Raw genomic sequence first — 13315 nt, 5'->3', positions numbered from 1 at the left:
AGAACACAAATTTGAAGTCATACAAGGTTTGGCATAGCCCTAGCATCTAACAACAACTTAATGTGGGTTGCACAGAATTTTAAAAATAGACTTGTTCACAAAGGTCTTATTTCTTAAATTTTATTTAATAAAACAAGAAATATCTAATCATATATTATAAATAGTGGTTGTACATGAGAAATATATTTACTACAGACAGAATATCTTATTTTATTGTGTTGCATAATCCTTTCCTAAAAAAAAAAAAAAACCCTGCTTCTCCACAGTTACAAGAGACTAAGAGCATACTAAAAACACTTTATTGTCATCACTAAATGCACTAAATATACATCCTAAATGGAATACGCTCTGTATCTGATGAAACACATAGAACGTTCATCAAGGCAAAAAGAAAACACGTAGCCAGTGACGGAAAGATGGCACCAAAGATGGAAAGGAAAAAAAAAAAAGAACAGTTCTCAAATATTGCAGTAACTTTTCAATGTATCATAGATATTCTACAACTTTTCTATGAAACAGAGGAGGACCAAACATTACATACAGTTTGAAGAGATTAAATGCCAGAGAATCTACAGATATTAGCATCCAGGAATCATTTTCATTCCTGGTCCATTTTCTGCCCACTGGAAAAAATTGCATTGTTTTTCCTTCCCAAGAGGACACACAAAAAAATTCTTTCCATTGTTAGGTCCAATCTTCAATACTGTTTTCATGATGGAACGTTTGCCATGGTTGCAGAATGGGAAGGACAAATCTGCCCACTGCAGGAAAAAAAGGTAAATTTTACAAGTTTATATAAAAGTTATCATGATGTACAGGCTAACCCTAGGCATGTGCGATTAGTGCCGTATAGTCTTCACTGCTGTTTTCATTAATTTGATATTGTAAAATAGACAAGTCATTAGTCGTTGCCTTTAAAAAAGGCAACTAAAAGAAGCATGTCTAACTAAAAGAAGCATATCCTAAAAGAAGCATGTCTCTTACAAATTTGTTTGAATCACGCAGAAAATGGCCGTAATTCTGAGCTTCCCTTCATCTAAAGGTATATTTACAGAAGTTTCTTCACTTTATTAAGAATAATTGAAAACTATCAAAATCTTGCTATAATCACCAATATCCCTGCCATAGGTCTGTTTCAGTTAAAACTGTAAGATCAGGCGAGGTGTGGTGGCTCACGCCTTTAATCCCAGCACTTTGGGAGGCTGAGGTGGGAGGATAGCCTGAGCACAAGAGTTTGAAACCAGCCTGGGCAACATAGTGAGAACCCTGTCTCTAAAAAAAAAGAATCAACCAACCAACCAAACAACAACAAGAAGAAACCCTGTAAGATCAAAGATTTGTCATGATTTTAATATTAAACTTCCTTAGGAAAAGCATCGAATAAAGACTTACCCAGACTCAATTAGACAGATTCTATTATTCTTACTAATTTTGACCTCAAGAGAGATATGAAAAAGGCTATTATATTTTTAGCAATACCATGAATATTGCTAATAATATTTTCCCATTACATCTATAAAAGCTTCTTGAGGAGGAAATCTGTGCATTTTGTAGGGTAGAGTCACAGTGTGTTCAGAAACTGAGGTCTGAGATCACTGTCCAATTTTCCCTGGGAAATTCCTTAAGGAGGTATCACATTGAAGACAGACATTTGATTTTTCAAAAAGTCCAACCAGAAAATCTTTGCTCCAGCACTGAAACATATCAATATTTTCTTTTTTTCAGTTCTATTTCAGATGAAGAGTAACTAGAAAAAAATATGTATCTCTGACAATTAGAATCACACTCAGCCTGATGAGATGCTCACACTGAGGAATACTGGAAGTGAGACTGACTAAATGGACCTGAGGTGCTTATCTCCTATCTTAGGTTCATCTTTAGGGACACATCCACAGACTGGGAAGGCATGAGGAATCGCCTGTAGCTAAATTGCTATTCTGCCATCACTCTTTTGGGTCAAGTGTGGTTAAGTAGGATTTGATAAGGTTACTGCAAATCCCAGGCATGTAAGTTGTTTTTCTTATAAACCTTTATCCAATGCATAAAGCAAAGGTTTTGATGTAGCACTGAAGTTAGGAAGAACAAATTCTCATCCTGGATTATTAGCCACATATGTACTACTAGTATTTGCTAGTCACTCAGTGTCTTTCTAACTTTACAAGCGAAGGGCAACACTTCTAGACTTGTGACTATAAATATGATATACTCTAACAATATAATAGCTATTATTTTATTAAATTTCTTTTGGCTGAACATCTGAATTTTAAGCTACTCAACATTCAAGCTTTAGACCGAATGCCAATATGGTTATTTCAAATTTAAAGGTAAAAGGTAAAACTAGGAAAGTATTGCTATTTGTTATACATGAATAACCAAAGCATTTAATTACATTTTAGTAAGCTAGATAAATCTTACACATACTTCAAAAAATCCACATTGTGCTTCCCTAGGTAGAGGACAGGCATAGAACTGCCTGCCCTTGTTTTCCCCATCCTTCCTCACAACTCGGAGAACGCAGAGGCGGCTGTGTTTACTGCAGCGAGGGCCGTCAGGATTTAAGGTATGAGGGCCATCTGTCACATTAATTTGAAGTTCACTGTAACGACAGGTTACAAAGTAAGCACCGCATAGGAGTGCTAAAGGACGATTCACACCACTTTACCCCCACATGTCAGAATTTCACTTGTACAAAGAAATTTTATCAAAAACTGGACCACGTTAGCATTAGGTCATTATGCAAATGCTGTCTTTATTTTTTGTTTTCCCAGGTAATTCTAATGTATTTCCAAAGTTACCTATGTACCTAAAACACGTAATTTAAATTTCTAAAGAACAAAAGCAGCTGGATTGTGCATCCAGTACATCAAATTTTATTTTTCATTTCTGATATTCTGTTCTTTTCTTACCCAGTATTACACTGTAGCCACTTTTATTTCCTCTGAACTATTCTCCAGTCCAGGTTCTCCATTCCCACTGGCCCCAAAGTGGCTAGTCACAATATTCTCTAATTATTTTCTCATCGGCAGCAAACTCTCATCAATGGCTCTGACAAGGCCATAGAAATCACTCTCTCTGCTGTCTACTTCAAAGACAATTTTCTGTGCTTTTCTCTGATCAAGGCTACTCTAATAGTTGCAATCATATTCTTGCAAGAAACAGGCTGCCTGGCAGAGAGCAAAAATGTGAATTTGGTAAAGCTAGCAGGGAAGCTTTATTCTCCCCCACAATTAGGATCAAGAGGATTTGGAGGTGGTCCTCATACCCGGTGTACACAGGCCAGAAGCTGGCCTTGTACTGTAGCTGTATAAACAGAATTTTCTTTTTGAAAAGAAGCCTATTTACATTTTCTATGTTGTACATATTTTAATGATGCCTTTATGAGAATTAGTTTTTTAATAAACTGGTTGAAGAGAAAGTGTTCACATTCATTAAAACCAGAAGTCCCCCTCTTAATATTCCTATTTTTTAAAACTTTTTAATGGTAAAACAGTTAATCCGTTCTCATCTTTTTGGTAAATATCTAAAGAACAAAAATATCATTCTTAAATAATTGTTGAAAATACTTAAAAATCAAAGGTGATTTCTCTTTTTCCTTGCTTCCTAAACTGCATTTATACACTTGTTTCTATGATGCCTGAATACATTATATCTAACTGAAATGTTCAGAGAATGCAATCTTTTATTTGTGATGAAACTGACTGAAATTCATTTATATAACACGCTTAAATATACTGCTTTGAAAATGTTTGCTGGGATGAACTCAAACATGCTGAGAGCAATTTTTGAAGGTTTCTTCAATAGCCATTTGTAAAAGAAGAGCAGCTGTAGGCATTGCTAAATACATCGTTATCATTAAATACTTCACCAGCAACTATTTTGATAGTCCTTTTTCAGGGTACAGGGGTGGTGGTTGTATTTTAGAGTCATGGGTAATACCAAATCAGAAATAGGAAAGCTGAGAGGCAGAGGACTTCTCTTTTCCACAACCTTTCAGTTCACCAGTCTCCTCCAACATTTAACTTCAAGAGAAGCCAGATATCTGGACAGTTGTAGGGAAGTCAACAGATTTCACAATTAAAGCAAGTGGTTCATAAACAATGCTTAAACAAAAGTAAAGGAGAAAAGATTCAGAATATTAACAAAATTAATGAAATGATGCATTCTTATTAAAAATTGTGTGGACATAAAAACAGTTTTAATGTATCATTTTAGAGGTGGCTGTTTTGGATAACGGTTGAACATTTTCTAACCTACTTGTTTCAACCCAGAGAGCTCCAGGGTTCCACATATCCAGGGAGAGGTTTGGATTCTCTATTTTAAGGTTTTTCTGGGAAGAAGGGCCAAGGTAGAAGGCAGGATTATGGTAGAAAGGAGAGGCCCAAATGTCATCTCTCTGCCTTCATTTCTGCCTTCCACTCCATTTCTTTCTTTAAAAATTAAGTAAAAAACATGGCCACAGGCTGGGTGCAGTGGCTCACACCTGTAATCCCAGCATTTTGGGAGGCTGAGGCGGGAGGCTCACCTGAGGTCGAGAGTTCAAGACCAGCCTGGCCAACGTGGTGAAACCCCGTCTCTACTAAAAATGCAAAATTAGCCAGGTGTGGTGGCGTGTGCCTGTAATACCAGCTACTCAGGAGGCTGAGGCAGGAGAATTGCTTGAACCCGGGAGGCAGAGGTTGCAGTAAGCTGAGATTGCGCCATTGCACTCCAGCCTGGTGACACAGCAAGACTCCGTCTCAAAAAAAAAAAAAAAAAAAAAGCCACGTTCGATCTTATTCTTGGTACTCAGAGTGTGGTTCACTGACCAGAAGCATCAGCGTCACCCGGAGTTTGTTAGCTACTACGCCAGATTGCTTGCAGAATCAGAATCAGCATGTTAGCAGGATTCCCAGGTGATTCGTATGCACATTAAGTTACGAAGCACTGAAGTAATGTAACCAAAATACTGATGCCACCTGTAATCACGCTGGCTCTAAATATTCACAACTAATCTTAATTTTATGATAGAAAACATTATCCAGGATAATTAAATGTTCTGATTAACGGAGGACATCTTAGTTCCTCTCTTTGTTTTAATCATTTAAAAACTTTCTAAAATGCAGCAGGTTTCTTACTTAAATGTAGCATACAGAATCATTCATTTTAGTGATCATGACCATCATTTTGAATATTAACGCTGGGTTATAAACGATCTATTAATATAATAGATTGGGGCTGGCAAACCTTTGCAGATAACATATTTTAGGCTTGCTGGTCTTACGGTCTAAGTCCGTCATCACAAAAAGCAGTCACAGAAAGTATCTAAACAAATGGAAATAAAGCTTTACACAAACAGGTGGTGGCATGGAGTTGGCCCTGCTGGCTATAGTCTGCTCATGTACATGTCATCAGAATCAAGAACAATGCCTGAGGCATAATAGATTCTCAATACTTATTAATAAAACTGAACAGAGACCAGACAAAAACTATCATCAAGAAGGAAGACATTACTAGGCACAGGTCTGTAATTTTAAAGTGAATATTATTTTTTCATGGTCAACTTATCACAGTTTAACTTAGGGGTGTCCAATCTTTTGGCTTCCCTGGACCACACTGGAAGAAGAAATGTCTTGGGCCACACATAAAATACAGTAACCCTAATGATAGCTGATGAACTTTAAAAAAAATCACACAAAAAACTCATGTTTTAGGACAGTTTACAAATTTGTATCAGGCTGCATTCAATGCCAACCGGCCCACAAGCCTTTGGTTGGACAAGCTTGGTTTAACTCATTTTATAGATAGGGTGATTCATTATAATAAAAATATTGTCTGAATTGTTTGGATTAATCAGTCTCACTGAATGTGGATTTTGTCATACGGGATTATTGCAAGAATTGAAACAAAAGTGAAATGACTCATTCTGGATGGTCCCAGGTGGTTCTGAAATCTTTAGACTGAAAACTCCAAGAAGCAAACCCAGAGACAAGGACATGGTGTCAGTACTTGCACTGTGATTAAGACAAATCTTCAACACCCCTGATGGCAACAAACGTGAGAAAATATTAATGATTTTGTTATTGTCATTTCACCCTTCTATGTGAGTCTTTGCATCAACTCAGGAAAAATTTCAACCTAAAACACAAGCATTTTTTGAAAATGCATCACTGTGTTTTGCTCTGTGTTTACAATAATTGGATCGACAACTTAAACTGTTTCAAGTAATTATTCTTAACTGTTTAAAAATGAGTTCAATCATCTAATTTATAACCCAATAACTGGATGGAATACACATCTATCTCAAGACCAATCAGAAAATATGCCTCATCAACACTGCATGGATTGTGTGGTAATGAGAACTGTAATTAAGAGAACAAAAGTCAAAGTAATTATCATATAATATTAAAGAAAAAATAAACTGGCTATAAATTATGAATGGACCACCTGCTTTAATAGTATTATGTTGTGAGCTTCTGCTAGGCATCTTGTCCACAAGATGAACACTGTAGCTGCCAGACAAGGAGAAAAATGAAATAAATGACAGTAATTTGCAATTTATTCCTTGTAAAGTAGCTGGGTGCAGAAGGGCTGCTGGGTGAATTTATTTCATCACTTGACATTTATTCTGCTAGTTGATCTTGATTGATTGTGGAGTCTCAGTCCTGGTGTTCTTATATTCAATACACACACAGGCTGCAGCATTTCTAAGGAATGCAGTGCACTGCGATTGATCATATGATCCTATTACTAATGGCTTATGAAGAAATCATTTAAATTTAAGGTTACATTAATGTTGTTTTAAATCCCTAATTCATTAGTGAAATTGTCTGAGATTTTCTACAAAGCACTAAGGGAATAAAAATATGCCAAGATATTTCATCTAGGTACAACGAATGCCACAATATTTTAAGATGATCACTTCTACTATCCACTTAAGCCACGGAACACAAAAGACTGTTTGGAAATGATTTTCTCTTCCAGGACAGCCTCCCAACTCAAACATTCTTAATTAACTCCTTCATGAACTTCCACCATGAGGCATTAATTAGGGTTAAAGTGAACAGGTGGTGGATTTATCCAGTCAGTTAAAAGTTCAGCCCCCATAGCTTAATTCAAATGTGAGCATATGAACAAAAGTTAAGCCCTAAATGATTATGAACAAAACATTAAAAAAGCCAGTCAAGGATAAATCATCAGGATTAACCAATGGTAAAATGAGAGTTGGAATAGGAAACTTGAAGTAAATACATCTATTGAGCAAAGACTGTCTCCGAATTTGTTATGAAATAAGCTTAAGGATTCCTACAGGTTGCTCTAGGAGTTTACACCAAATGGACCCTCATCCCACTGCCAAGAGGAGGCATCTATCCATCAGTAAAGGCATAGTTAATAAGAGGAAAAGCCAGTGAATCTCACAATTCCACCTGAGATTACTCTAGGTCCCAACCAAGGTACACCCCTCCACATCTGCAGGTTTCCAATCCATGAATTCAACCAATCTTGGATCGAAAATACTCGGAAACAAGAAATAATAAAAATGAAACAATAAAAAATTATACAAAGAAAATACAGTAAAACAATTATTTACACAGCCTTTACATTGAATTCAGTATGATAAGAAGTAATGCAGAGATGATTTAAATATATGAAAAGATGTGCATATGTTATATGCAAGGACTATGCCATTTCATATCAGGGACTTGAGCATCTGCAGATTTTGGTATCCTGGGGGGTTCTGGAACAAATTCCCTGAGGATACCGAGGGATGACTGTAACTCTTTCTCTGCCTGTCTCCCACTGGCAAGGAAAGACATACATGGGAGGACGACCCTCTATTTGTGTGTTATACATTCTCCACTTATTCAAAAATGCTGGATGTGTGTCAGCTGCTTTCTGAAGGAAGAAAGAAAGCAGCTCAGAAAAGAAAACGGTGGAGAAATGTGTCCTCTGTTGGAGATGTAACATCGGGTTGCCATAGTTAGGAATTCCAGATAAAGGGACTGGGAGGGCCAGATAAAGGGGGAAGGACGGTCAACAGAAAATTGTTTCAGGAGTTGCCAATAATCATTAAGGAAAAGAGAGGATGACATTATGTATTCAAGTTTCTGTATCACAGGCAACAAAAATGAGGGTGTTCTCCTGGACATATAGCTGGAAGTCCTATAAAATGTATCTGTTCTGGTAGTATTTATTAGTTACAATTACAACTTTTGAATTTCAGATACAAAGTAGCAAGCAGGCTTTTCAGGACTTTCAGTTAAAATAAAGAGCAACGCCAGGCCTAGTGGCTCATGCCTGTAATCCCAGCACTTTGGGAGGCTAAGGTGGGCAGATCACCTGAGGTCAGGAGTTCGAGACCAGCCTGGTCAACATGGCGAAACCCTGTCTCTACTAAAAATACAAAAAAAAAAAAATGCCAGGTGTTGTGCCAGTGAGCCGAGATTGTGCCATTGCACTCCAGCTGGGCGACAAGAGCGAAATGCTGTCTCAAAGAAAAAAACCAAAATAAAAATAAACACCATCTCGCATGACTGTTTGCGATCCATCCACGTTCTTTAACAGAAAGGTCACCAGAGGTATCTCAGACCCTTCCTTTTAGAACACAGTATACTAACTAAACTTTTATAAAAAATAGTTCCCCTTTTGGAAGACTATCTTTCATTGGAAGGAAATATTAAAAAATGCTAACTGGTTATTGATAAGCAGTATGATTATGGGTGACAAATATTTTTCTTTATACTGTACAATATTTTCCAAATATTCTGTATTGATCATGTGTATGGTTATTATCAGAAAAAAAAACCCAACTTTTTATACATGTAGGAAATTATGTTTTTTATAACATTATAATCTAGAGAAGGGAAAAGAGGCAGACTACTATAATAGTCTTTTAGGGTTTGATTCATGTTACCAAAAGTAATTCAACTTCCTTAGCAAGGGACAATTTCTGTCCTCTTAAAACTTAATGCAACTGGCCGGGCATGGTGGCTCATGTCTGTAATCCCAGCACCTTGAGAGGCCGAGGTGGGTGGATAACTTGAGATCAGGGGATTGAGACCAGTCTGGCCAACATGGTAAAACCCCATCTCTACTGAAAATACAAAAATTAGTCAGGTGTGATGGCGGGCACCTGTAATCTCAGCTACTTGGGGGGCTGAGGCAGGAGAATCGCTTGAACACAGGAGGCAGAGGTTGCAGTGAGCTGAGATCACACCACTGCACTGTAGCCTAGGAGACAGAGAGACCTCGTCTTAAAAAAAAAAAAAAAAGCAATTATCTTAAAGACCAAGGTTAAAAGCGTCGTACCTGCTAGAATATACAGGGTTGCAGCTTTTAAGATCTGGTGATGAGCAGTGGGCTGTTTTCAGTTTTTTATGTGCTGGACTGAATAATTTAGACGCTGAACTGATCGTAGGCGATATGTTTACTTTGCTGGAGAGTTGAGTTATATTGTTTGTACTCTTCTTGGAGGGGTGCTGTGTATCCTTCAAACAGACATTAGTAGGAGGAGAGTTTTGAAACTCCTTATCTAGTGTCTGGTTTTGTTTTTTTATTTCCAGAGTACTGGATTTATTGCTAAAATCAGTCAAGACAAGAGTTGTAGTTCCAAATGCAGTTTTTCTGTTGATCTTGACTTCTGTATGAGGTTTTCCAAAAGTATTACACGGGTACTTCATTAAGTGGCTAAAGACAGTAGAATTTTCTTCATTCTTGAGCACTGAATCTAGAAGGAGAGATAAGTAATTCTGCAATAGTCCTATAAATATAACATACTGATTATGTGAAACATCTTTTTATTTGATTAAAAAATTTACTTCACTTTATTACAGTGAACTAATATATAGAACTAATAACACAAAGTTAGCTCAGACAAGTCAGAATTAATCATCTTCTGGCTAGGAAATGAAATATTATGTAAAATGCAAAATTTTGACTTACAGAAACCCTGACATGGGTTTAACACAGATTTATATTTGCTTTTTATTATGTTTAAGCACTTAAAGGTGATTCAGCTATCAGTTTTGCTAATATTAGGCAAAGTATTAACAAGTGGTAATTAAGAGATGATATCCTATAAAGCATTAGGTCAGCAGTTAGAGACCTGTTTCTAGACTACCAGGAATGACAAAGAAAGACAAGACAAAGTGAAAGGCTTATTTAAAACAAGTAAAGATAAATTACAAAGACTTAATATCTTTTTTTTTTTTTTTAATGGAGTCTTCTTCTGTCGCCCAGGCTGGAGTGCAGTGGCATGATCTTGGCTCACTGCAAGCTCTGCCTCCTGGGTTCCTGCCATTCTCCTGCCTCAGCCTCCCAAGTAGCTGGGACTACAGGTGCCCGCCACCATACCCAGCTAATTTTTTGTATTTTTAGTACAGATGGGGTTTCACGTGGTAGCCAGAATGGTCTCGATCTCCTGACCTTGTGATCCGCCTGCCTCGGCCTCCCAAAGTGCTGGGATTACAAGCGTAAGCCACCGCACCGGCCAGACTTAACATCTATTAAATACAATGTTTCAACAGAGTATCCTAGGATTCTGGAATATGTACTATAATACATTCTATATTTTCATTAAGATGGCTTTCTGACTCAGAAACATTAACAAGAAAATAGTTAATGAGACATATAAATTCATTTCAGAATGTTGAAATCAATGTGGCAACCTAAGATTGTGTTTTTCCCTGGGCTCTCTCTGTTGAAGGTTACTGAAGAAGGAGGGGTAGAAATAGGAGATGCAGCACAGCAAAGCTACGCGAGGGGTGATGTCTGCCTTTCCGGCCCAGGGAACAAACCACAATATGACAGTTGACACAATGCGGGGGTGCATAAGTCAGGAATGAACTTTCTCATCTCTAATTGAAGAAAGAAATAACACTTTGAGAACACAATAGAAGCCACAGCAATGAGATGGATCTTAATCACAGGTTTCCTCTGAGGTTTTACATGCTCTAAACGCATGAAATCGTGAGCTATAAAGAGTTATTTTGAAAGATTTCAATGAAATCAGTACAATTGTCTGGGTAAAGATTTTAATAACAAGGGTAGAAGGGATAGAGAAGATAAAAAATTCAGCGCTTTTCTATTCCACCTGCAAAGATATTCTTACAGAAACCCTCCCTTTCAATTTATGAAACACTTGCACTGAATAACAAACTCAAAAGTTGCTGAAATCTGCATAAAACAAAGCTTTATTGAATAATTCATTAGAAACAGTAGAGAACAGATGTGATCATCTCCGTTTTTTTGAGATACAAAGGCACATACTGTTATAGCACAAACACGCTTTCCCTCTGTGTTAAAAAAAATTACTCAACAGAATATTAGCATGGTTTACATGTAAAAACTGGCAATCCCTTTAAACTTTTGAGAAAGAAATTTTATTTACTTATGGAATATCAAGATGGAGCAAGATATATTCTTGACTTTGTATAATTAACCCTCTTAGAAATGTAACAAACTCAAAATCAAAATTGAGTCTTACCAATAGGCCTTGAAGTCAAGCAAGCATCACATGCCTTAGAAGAGGGCTTATTGATTAAAGTACACACCACACAGGTCCACTGCTCTTCAGACTTCCGAGCCACAGAGTCCAGAACATGATCCATCCTGCTAGATGTCCAACTGATTATAGTATTTCTAGTCGGTAGCCTGCTATATAAATAATTTTTTTAAATTAATCATTAACATTGTTATTATTGCCTTGTTCTTGTCTGGGTATTTAAGAAATGATTACAGAACCATTAATACCCCAATGCTATCTCTTTGTTATTGCTTAGAAGTTAGAACTGTATCTTAAGAGTTTTTTTTTTTTTTGGAGAGATGGGGTCTTGCTCTGTCATCCAGGCTGCAGTACAGTGGCACCATTACAGTTCACTGCAGCCTTGAACTCCTGGACTCAAACAATCCTCGTACCTGAATCTCCTGAGTAGCTAGGACTACAGGTGCACATTAGCATGCTTGGCTAATTTTTAAATTTTTAGTAGAGATGGAATGCTATGTTGCCTAGGCTGGTCTTGAACTCCTGTCCTCAAATAATCTCCCTGCCTCAGCCTTTCAAACTGCTGGGATTAAGGCGTGAGCCACCGCACCTGTCCAGAGTAAAATGTTTTCACCTGGACCCCACTAATTGTTGTTAAAGTGAGAAACATCAAATAAAAGTTATTTAGAGTCAAATAATTGAGTAGTTTTTTTTAACCAACTAAAAATATTTGATATCACATTAGGAAGTATTTCTCAAATAATATTTTAAGTAACTGGTATTTTTTCCCAAACAAAATGAAAATACCTTTATTCAATTAAATTATGGGAAAACACACCTATGCACAAATTAGAGGATTGAAAGATGTGAAAGTTTTATATTTACTTCATGTGCACAGAACACTCAGGAAACTCTAGAATTTCTCTACAGTATCTGCTGAGCACTATGTAAATTCATTAATTCATAATGATGAAAAAGCATATCTCTTTGTGTTATTTCCCTTCATGTAAAACTGTGTCATGGTGGATAGCCAATTATTAGATTAGCAAGCAAACAATAAAACCCTGATTTTTGGCCACAAACATAAATCATGATTCTCCATCTGAAGTCCTTCATTGACCATGTATTTCTACACAAAATGCCTTTATATGGCTGTGACATAGTCCTACTCTCTAATGCACAGCTAGCTATAGGTCTGGATATAGAGCATGTCACATGGTTAAGCAACCTTGGCAGTATCATGGATTCCCTTCATGATCCCAAACATTAATACCGAAAAAAGCTCTTCCAGGTAAAGGCTGTGTATCTTACATTTCAGAACATGAGTTCTTTGACTTTCAAAGGTAACCTTGCCTCCTGTGACATTTTGTTCCTTACATATAATTACACTAGTTTTAAAATTCAGGCGTGTCTGGTAAAATAATAAATAGAATAAGAAAATCTGAAAGTAAGATACATCTCATTAGGATTCTTTTATCTTTACTTACCTTGACTTTTAATGCCACTCAGTATTTATTATCCCTATGGAACATCAGATCTTCTACAGAATGTTTACTTGACCTAATCTCTGTCCTCTACTAACTTACTTTGAAAGGCAGCATGATGCATTTATCTATAATTAAACACAATTTAAATGACTTTTACATTTTCCATGGGCTCCAACTTTTCCCTATTTTCATCTTCTTCTGTCCTATAAGTTTCCCTGATCATAAGGAGAATTTTACTGTTACATATGGAGGCTTTGGAAACATTCTTTCCTTTTCTTACTGCTCCATTTCTTCATCACTCATAATAAATTTTTCCCAATCTCCACTTGGATGTGTAAGAAGAATCTCAAACTTAATGTGTTGTAGTAGG

General features: G+C 36.7%; 1 protein-coding gene across 3 annotated transcripts in view; it reads right to left on the bottom strand.

The window, feature by feature from the left end:
- Positions 1–280: 280 nt before the first annotated feature.
- NEIL3 (nei like DNA glycosylase 3) overlaps positions 281–13315 on the bottom strand; it is a 52994-nt gene continuing 39959 nt past the window's right edge. Inside the window, exons 7-10 of one of the 3 annotated variants that reach the window (XM_008000330.3) lie at positions 11462–11631; positions 9286–9703; positions 2422–2596; positions 281–761 (exon numbers count right to left, since the gene is read on the bottom strand). In XM_008000330.3, coding sequence (XP_007998521.3) covers positions 579–761; positions 2422–2596; positions 9286–9703; positions 11462–11631 — 946 coding nt within the window. In that variant the 3' untranslated portion in view covers positions 281–578. The remainder of the gene's footprint in view (positions 762–2421; positions 2597–9285; positions 9704–11461; positions 11632–13315) is intronic. The other 2 variants (XM_008000331.3, XM_008000333.3) reach the window with 2 other exon arrangements.

Source organism: Chlorocebus sabaeus, chromosome 7 (assembly GCF_047675955.1).
Source record: "Chlorocebus sabaeus isolate Y175 chromosome 7, mChlSab1.0.hap1, whole genome shotgun sequence".
In the NCBI taxonomy this organism is placed as follows: Eukaryota; Metazoa; Chordata; class Mammalia; order Primates; family Cercopithecidae; genus Chlorocebus; species Chlorocebus sabaeus.
Note: the sequence above shows the minus strand (reverse complement) of the source record. Positions and strands in the feature narration are given on the sequence as shown.